Source organism: Delphinapterus leucas, chromosome 10, assembly GCF_059928025.1.
Source record: "Delphinapterus leucas isolate spDelLeu-1000000601 "Yukka" chromosome 10, BTC_Dleu_Yukka2, whole genome shotgun sequence".
NCBI lineage: Eukaryota > Metazoa > Chordata > Mammalia > Artiodactyla > Monodontidae > Delphinapterus > Delphinapterus leucas.
Window position 1 is genome coordinate 67,424,482 of NC_143138.1, and position 8,847 is coordinate 67,433,328.

At 55.2% G+C, this 8,847-nt stretch overlaps 1 protein-coding gene across 4 annotated transcripts in view; it reads left to right on the top strand.

Moving 5' to 3' along the window:
* The window catches only part of MAPKAPK3 (MAPK activated protein kinase 3), a 37,427-nt gene extending 32,701 nt beyond the window's left edge, over positions 1 to 4,726 (top strand). For 3 of the 4 annotated variants that reach the window (XM_022573009.3, XM_022573007.3, XM_022573008.3), the window contains exons 7-11: positions 1,155 to 1,230; positions 1,559 to 1,683; positions 2,133 to 2,218; positions 2,490 to 2,570; positions 3,277 to 4,726. In XM_022573009.3, the coding sequence (XP_022428717.1) occupies positions 1,155 to 1,230; positions 1,559 to 1,683; positions 2,133 to 2,218; positions 2,490 to 2,570; positions 3,277 to 3,429 (521 nt within the window). In that variant the 3' untranslated portion in view covers positions 3,430 to 4,726. The remainder of the gene's footprint in view (positions 1 to 1,154; positions 1,231 to 1,558; positions 1,684 to 2,132; positions 2,219 to 2,489; positions 2,571 to 3,276) is intronic. The other variant, XM_030762397.2, reaches the window with a different exon arrangement.
* Positions 4,727 to 8,847: the final 4,121 nt, after the last annotated feature.

Consider the following 8,847-nt stretch of genomic DNA (forward strand, 5'->3'; position numbering starts at 1 on the left):
TCACCCTGCTGTGGTATGGGGCAGCCAGTGGGGTGCAGAAGCCAAAGGGTTAAAGCCCAGTGAGGAGGGAGGGGAGGATTCTGTCTGCGAGGAGGCGGTGACTGGAGGGGCTGGAGGTTGCAAAAATATTCTCCCAAACTTCAGCTTCTGCTTTTGAAAATAGATCCAGGAAAATTCTGGCTGTGGCCTGTGAGCTGAATGACATCACAGCGGCTCTAAATATATACGTGATAAAAGGCTGCCATCAGCTTGGGATGGAGCCCAACTGCGGTTGTTTTTCTCTGGTTTTTATCTTCCTGGGAGTCATATTCAGAAAGTGGGCAGGCATTTCCTCCTACATTAGAGGGATGCAGGGTACCAGCCACCTGCCTTGTGGGAGAGGGTCCCTTAGGTGAGGGCATGGATGGGACCCGGGGTTGTACACATACCCACGCTTCCTGGAAAAGCTCCCTGCTCCTCTGTGAGCGGGCAGCCCCCTGATCTGGAGAAGCCCCTGCTGAAAGTGCCCCTTCCCAGAGAGTGGGGTGATGACTCGTTTTACAGAGAGCTCTTCTTCAGGATAAGCCTTCCAAGAGCTGTTTAAGGGGTGGGAAGCCCCCTGAGACAGCTGGAATGGCACTCTGTTTACCAGAACATGTTTTGCAGTATTTTGACTTAGAAATCTTCCGGCCTACCCATCTCATTGAACAGATGGGAAGACCAAGGCCCCATGGGATGGTAGTCAGGCTGACAGTGGAACCCAGAGCCCTGGCTGTGGCCCCTCCTTACCCATGACCTCGACTGTACATTCAGGAAGCAAGGGACACAGGGCAGCTGGTGGGCTGAGGCCCTCTCACCTACGCCAGGATCCCATCAAACCCCAGACTGCCCTCCTCTCCCTCTCCTCCCACACCAAGACTGAGATGGCCCAAAGTAGCTAGGAGGCTATCATTTCTTACAGCCCAGTCTAAATTGGGATTATTTTATCTGGGAGCTGCTTTTCCTCCCGCAACTTCACACACATGCCGCCTTCCCAGAAGGTGCCAGACACCAATCTGCTCTGCCCCATCCCCCAGCTTGGGCACCTGCTCTCCACCTTGTCCAGGATTTAGGCTCCTGCCTGGGCTTGAGGACCCTTGGGACTGAGGCCCCTCCTGTGCTCTCTGCCCTGGTAGCTCCTGAGGTCCTGGGTCCAGAGAAGTATGACAAGTCATGTGATATGTGGTCCCTGGGCGTCATCATGTACATCCTGTGAGTACCATCCATCTCCTGCAACCCCGTGTACCCTCAGAACCACTTCTGCCCCCGCCATCCTTGGTGAGGGGCTTGAGCAGGTCACTCTTCAAGGAGGCTGCCCTTCCCTTCTGGTCATGGGACACCTCTTCTTCAGGCTCCCTGAAGGCCTCCCCATGCCAAGGGCAGATGGTGGTCCTGGGATGAACACCAGAGTTCTGACGGCTGGTATTATTGCCTTGGTGTCTGGCTGCCTGTCTCCCCAGTCAGGGTCTTGGGGGAGGAGAATGGGTCCACCCTGGCGCTTCCCCCACACCTGTGCCGAACGACCTCTACCCTCCCCTAGCCTATGCGGCTTCCCGCCCTTCTACTCCAACACGGGCCAGGCCATCTCCCCGGGGATGAAGAGGAGGATCCGCCTGGGCCAGTATGGCTTCCCCAATCCTGAGTGGTCAGAGGTCTCTGAGGATGGTGAGTGAATCTCTGCCCCATCTTGCTCCACTGGACCCCATAAGCCTTCCTTCTGGAAGAGAACACTTTGGTGTCAAACCGACCTGTATTCAGATCCTAGCTTCCCCAACATCCCAGCTTTGTGGTCCTAGGCAAGTCACCTAACCTTTTTGAACCTCAGTTTCTATATTTGAGCCAAATGGGCTCAAAACCTGCCTCCTCAAAACTTCCTCTAACTCCTGTTCATATTTTCCCTTTGGAGACCACAAACAAGTCTGCCTCATATCAATTATCTATTGCTGCCTAACAAATTACCCCGAACACTTAATGCCTTAAAACAAGGAACGGTTATTAGCTCACTGTTTCTGTGGGTTAGGAATTTGGGAGCGTGTGCAGAGCTGATGGTCTCTGGGAGGGGGGGACTGGCTCTGAGGAACTTCGCAGCCTCACCACTCCCCTCTCATCACTAGCCAAGCAGCTGATCCGCCTCCTGCTGAAGACAGACCCCACAGAGAGGCTGACCATCACACAATTCATGAACCATCCCTGGATCAACGTGAGTGCCACCTCGTTCTATGGTGGGCAGGGTGATGAGCTTGAGCAGGGCTGCCAGAAGAGCGATGGCTCCGGAGTCCCTGCCGTGGGCCACAGATGTGTGGTAGTGCCCCACCTATAACCTGCCTTTGCCACCACTCATGTCAGACTCCTTCACCTCCCTGAGTCTCCGTTTCCCCATCTGAGACTGGAAGAAAGGGGGTGGGGTGGGGCAGCCAGTGTTGTCCCGAGTGCCCGCAGGGTCTGATCCACGGGCCTGGGGCTCCTTCCAGCAATCGATGGTGGTGCCACAGACTCCACTCCACACAGCCCGAGTGCTGCAGGAGGACAAAGACCACTGGGATGAAGTCAAGGTGGGTGGACTCTCCCTCAGCCTCCCTGCAAGTAGCAGGGTTTTGGAAAAAGGGACTCCACGGTGGTGACCACCCAGAACCTGGGTCTTCGGTCCCCTCTCGCCTTATGTCAGTGACTGCAGCCGTGGTCTGACCGTGGCACTTGGAGCACTGGGCTGCGCTACCCTGTTCAGGGTGGTGCTCCTGGCTCACGCCCTCGGTGAAGGGGGGCTTTGGGGTCAAACCGAACAAGCTTTGGCCATAATCCCTCCTATGATTTGCAACATTTGGGAGGGTGGTCAGCCTGCTTTTAGACTTAGGGGAGGCCAGATTTGAGCCTATGGGGCAGCAGCTCAGAGCCTGGGGCAACCAGGGCACAGTCTTCAGGCACTGGTGCCCTGGGTGCACAGCAAGACGGCGTCCCCTGCAGGCCTTGTGGTTCTGAGCAGGTGACATTGGTCCAAGTCCCTGTCCTACTTATCCTTGGTATGGTCCCAGGGAGTCACTATACTTTCTGTGCCTTTTTGGATAAGCTCAGTGTCTACCACAATGGACTAGAGTGAAGCTCATATGAGGCAAAGGGATGGGCCCAGTGCTGGCTACACAGGGGGCTCTCGGGCAGCATAGATGGTCACTGCCATCACTGATATTATTAAGGGGCTACTCAGGCAGGAGGTGATGTCTCTTGAGGTCAGTGTACCTGCCCTCCCCCCACATCTGTCCGCAGGAGGAAATGACCAGTGCCCTGGCAACCATGCGGGTGGACTATGACCAGGTGAAGATCAAGGACCTGCAGACCTCTAACAACCGGCTCCTCAACAAGCGGAGGAAGAAGCAGGCAGGCAGCTCCTCGGCCTCTCAGGGCTGCAACAATCAGTAGCTCATGCGGCTGTGGGGAAGCTGGGCCTCAGCCTGGAGGACACAATGGAGGGGCCTGAGGCCCTGACCCAGAGGACCCAGGCTCATGGTTTTTAACAAAAGGATTATTTTTGTTATGTTTTAATTTGTCACTTGGAACTTCAGGATGGGGGGACGTGACCCTGATCCTTCAGAATTCCAGCCCAGGTTCAGGCCCTAGACAAGGGCCAAAACCTGGGGGCTAGGGAGCCATCTGCTGCAGCTGCAGTGCCTTTGACCAGAGTGGCCTGAATGAACTGTGACTTTGTCCTGCCCTGGGCATGGCCTTAGACTTCTAGGCCACTGGGAATTGTGGCTGGGCGTCCCTTCTTCTGTGGAAACAGCTCCCTGGAGGGTGGGCAGATGGGCCTGGCCTTGGGAAAGGCATCTGGCCACTGGTTGTCATGGTGACCAGGGACAGAGTTGCTGTCTCTGAATGCTGAGTGAGTGAGCAAGGGAGGGAGAGGGGCAAACGAGGGTCTGCGTGCCTTCTTGGGGAGGCTGCTCTCCCTCACGCTGCATGCCTCTCTCAGGCTCACCCCTCTTTGGCCTCCCTGAGGCTGCAGGGTCAGTCTGCCTGGCTCTCTGGGTGGTCCAGCCCTGTCTTGCTGCAGCCCCATCCCACAGGGTCCTTGGAGTTCTCCTTGCACAGAGTCCATGGGCCCAGCATCCTGTTACTACCCCCCACTCAAAGAGTAGCCTCTCGTCTCACTGCGAGTGGGAGGTATTTTTAACCCTTTTTTTTTACTTTGGAAATGTCACTGTGACAAAAGCTAAAACAGTTACCCTGCCCCTACCTGCTCACCAGATCCCAGGCAGGAAAGCCTTTCCTTAACTGTTCATCCTCTACTCTGTCTTGATTGATGGCGAGGGGTTGTCTCTTGGTGCACTTTTGCGAGAGTGGGGAGCTTGGGGCAGGGCCAAGGGCTCCCCGTTAATCAGGGGTCTCTTTCTATCCTCCGGGTCAGACCCGAGGCAGCGGAGGGCTGCTGTGTGACGCTTAGAGGGTCTGGTCCTGGCTTTGGCAGAGTCAGAGCAGAGAGTGCCCCTTCCTTGCTGGTCCAGGCTCACCCAGCCCCACACTGCCCAGGCAGCCTCAGGGTGCTGAACGCCTGATATGGGCCTGGCAAGTGCCTGACCCCCGGCCTGTGTGCTGGTTCCTCACGCTTCTCTCACGGGTAGGGAAGTCCTAGACCACGTCAAATAGGGTGGTCACACTTTTTGTAAAACACGGCTGGGTTTTACATCCAGATATTAGTAAACAACATTTTGACATTTTCCCCTTGTTTCTGAGTTTCTCTTTGTCTATATGAGTGGACAAAAGTGGCCTAAGGGCATGTCCTCACACCTACTAGTGATTTCACTGCTGCTGGACAGGGTGCCTCAGGCCTGGTAAACATGCCAGACTGACTCCAGGTCCACCCTGGCCTCAGCAGGCATGGGAAGGTCATGGGAGCTAAGGGATGGCAGCTGCCCCGTGCCCCCAGCTCTGTGCTGCCCGGTGCGCTACGTGTGTGACACCCACCCCCGGCTTGGTGTGTGCCAGCGTCTGCCCACAGTGGCCACCCCCAGCTGTGTGCCAGCCTGCTGAAGGGCGGGCAGAGCGCCTGCTGCAGCGCTGAGCTATTTTCAGAAGCTGCCAGATTTCATTTGGCAGCGAGGATGTCGGGGAGGGGAGGGGGCGGGACGCTGGAGACCCTTTTGACTACTCCAGCGACGGAGCATCCTCAGGCCTTGGGAGCCCTTGCGGGCAGCCTCGAGGGGGACCCTGACTGACATATTCCCCCAGCTGCTGTCCTCTCCATTTCCCAAGAGCTCATCTGACACCTGCAGCACTCCTCCCCCCACCTCCCTTCCCCTCAGGGTGTCGGGGAGGGCGGGAGATGTTAGAAGGCGGGGACAGGCAAGCCACCTGAGCTGAGTGCTGCTTCCTAGCCTGGTGACCTTGGACAAGTCTCCCCGCCTTCCTGCCTTGATTTCCTCACCTGTGTATTGGGGTTGATGATGTCCACTCTGGGGAGACATCTGGGGGATCGGACAGATGATGTGTAAAGTACTTAGTGGGATGCCTGGTGCATGGCTCGTGTCCAGCACCCGTTTGCCACCCCAGCATCCTTAGCTGTCAGGAAGGAGAGAAGTACCTGAAATTGCTCAAGGGAAAAGCAGCCCAGCCCCCAATCTACCTCTGGGACTTTCCACCCAGAAAATCAGGCTTTCTCCACCCATGGGCTCTCACTCCCAAGGACCTGCTCTCCAGAACAGCATCATATGGGCTTCCTGGACCTTGGTTCCAGCCCTGGGCTTCATCCTTGAAGGGGTGGCCCGCCCTTCTGAAGGACCCCTGAGGTCCCCAAATGAATTCTGGGGGCCTCACAGAGCCTGTGGTTCAGACCAACCCTTGTCATGTACTCTGCCCAGTGAAACGCTAGCCAGCTGCAGAGGCAGGTAAAGTCTGTCTAGTCACAAAGCTGCAGAGGTGCAGACGGACTCCTTCACTTGGCTACTTAGTGCCCACTCCCGGAGACCCTGTGCTGGGTGCAAGGAAGGCAGCAGTGGAAGCTGAGGATAGAGTCTCACCTCGGGGAGTTTACACACATGAGGGAGAAGGACAAAATATCACACAAATACATGTTGAATCATGGACTTGATATTTTCTTTGAAGGAAAGACGTGGCTTGCGAAGGAGGTGTCATTGTGCAGTTTAAGCCAAAGAGGTAATTTATGTCCCAGTGGCTGGGGAGGGTGCCTGGTAGGTTGCAAGGCTGAAGGCAGAATCGCAGGACCAGGGCCTTAGGGACAGAGGGACTCTGTGCGCCCCTCAACTTTGCCTGTCTGTGCTTCTCTCGGGGGCTGGCCTTGATCTTCCTTCTGTACTGCCTTCTCCACATGCAAGACCAGAGCTTCAATAGTCCTAGCAGGGAGGCATCTGCTCAGCTGTCTGCATGCCGTTCCCAGGTTTCTTATTGGCCATACTTGGCCCATTGCTGTTGGTGGGGGCATGCCCTTCCTATGACTAGGTGGGGAGGGGTGCAGCAGAGGTAATTAGCAGAGGAGAGGAGGGAAGGATTGCCCGTGGATCTCCCATATCTGTGTGGCCACTTCCAAGAGTCCCTGAGGAGGCTGGCCCAGCGACACCTAGCCCAGGGCCTGGCCCCCTGATCTCTGGCATCAGGTACAACTCTCACAAGCCAGGGTTGGGAGGCTGGATGCCTGGCCAGATCACACTCTTTGGGCCTCAATGTGGCTGTCTGTGAAATGGGAGCAAATCCTGACAATTAGCTGGTATCAGGTGAGCTAAGAAACCAAGGGGCCACATGTTCACATCGTCCTATTCAGATACATGCATTTGCCCGGGCTTCATGTGGTTTCCTGAGGTGCTTTCAATAAAGAATCCATAAGAAGTGTATTCACATGTGTGTGCGTGCGTGTGTGTGTGTGTGTGTGAGAGAGAGAGAGAGAGAGAGAGAGAGAGAGAGAGAGAGACACGTTTCTTCCCAGTGATGCTCCCCCTGACCCAGCCGACAGCAGCGTTCTCTGTCTTACAAACCTGGTGCTGGCCGGCTTTCAGCGGCCTGGCTCATTGCTATTCCACACCAGCCCCTCTGCGCCCTCGATTCAGCCCCTCCACTGCAGCGTCGGAATTGAGCCTCCAAATGCAGCTTGCCGCGACCTCTGCAGGGGTCTCGATGCTTCCAGGGCTGCTTGAAACTCTCTCTCTCTCTCTGGCAGGCGTGGGGAGGGGGCACAGGTCCCGGGTAGCTGTCTCCGAACCTGGCTGTCTTGGGCTGAGCCTTTGAATCCCTAGTGGGTTCTTACAGCTGCCCCCAAACCCAGCAGGATAAAATTCTCCCCTTTGTCCCTCTGGACAGCCAGCATGTTCACCCCTTGGAATTGAGGCCAGCAGGCAAGGAAGGATCTGGGAAGCCCACCTCCCACCCTGTGTGTGGAGTGGGGTGGGCTTATTTAGTTTGGAGCCAGGAGATCTCAGCTCTGGTTTACATGAAGCCTTGGGCAAAGCTATTTCACCTTTTAAGGTTCCCTATCAGTAAAATGAGACATTTATTAATCCGGGCCAGATCCTCCCTGCACCCTTGGAAGACATGCTGCCACTAGTTGGTGGATTATGAGAATGCTCTATAGTCTCAGGCAGGTAATGCACTTTGCTGGGCCTCAGTTTTCTTACTTCTTAAATGGGAGTAATTCTCACAAGGGTGGGGCAGGACTGCAGTGGAAGAGGGGAGGGGTGGCCAAGCCACAAAACCTTGGTCACCAATGCAACGCAAGTGTCTGCTACCAGACACTACCAGGACTCTGCCAGTTCTGCCCTCTCTCTGTTTCCCCTGACCAGGAGAAGGCAACCAGTGTCTCAAGGGAACCAGTTTCCTGGGATTCAGAGGAGCTGGATAGGACAGGTTAGTTGGGGTGTGGGGCCACCTGCTGGTCACCTGGTGAGTATTCAGTAGATGCCTACTGTGTGTCAGACCCTGAGGCAGCTGTGGTTCTGCCTAGGTGGAGGGGGAGACCACAACATCATAATGAACAGCTGCCATTTACTGAGTGCCTATTGTACGCCAGGACTATGTGGGGGCTTTACCTGGATCATCTCACTTAGTCCTCACAGTCCCATCTCACAGATGGAGAAACTGAGCCCTCAGACTCTTAGCTGGAGGAGGTCAGAGGAAGGGATGCTACTTGTGGCTGGGGACAATCATAGAGGGCTTCCAAGAGGTGGTGACACGTGAATTTGAAGGGCAAATTTGGATAGACAAAGATTTGGGAAAAGCGCATTCCAGCTGACAGGTATGGGGGAGGCAAGGCGAGGAGGCAGGAATGGGATGTGAAGAATGGAGAACAAGTCTGTTTAACCGGTGAGAGGCAGGAGGTCGCTCATTTCTTCATCCCATCTCCTGTAGGTAGTCAGGGTGGGGACTTTAGGGGTGAGACAGTGGGTACCTGGTGGCAGCTTCTCTCTCTTAGTGCTCCCAGGCCAATCTCATGTGTGGAGGATGCATTCCCTCCTCCCCATATCCACATCTGCCTCCCCTAGAGATATACCCGGCTCTTGATGCTGGTTTGTCAAACTATCTATCAACCTCCTCTTGCTGGTATGGCCTTTTCAGGTGGCTCCAGAGTTGGATCTTTTCACACTGGACTCCCTGGACCCTCAGGATGTGACCTCTGCTTCCAACAAAGCTATTTTGTGTACTGGATTTTCTCCTGAGATTTAATTTGAACAAGAGTTTATGTGCTTTAAAAAAGTTTATGGACCATTGAACTAGACGCTTAACATTTATCTCAAATCGTGCAGTATGATCCCATTTTACAGATGGGAAACCGAGACTCAGCATGACTGAGTACTTGCTGGGGTCCATGGCTGGGCTCTGATATGAAAAAATGGCTTC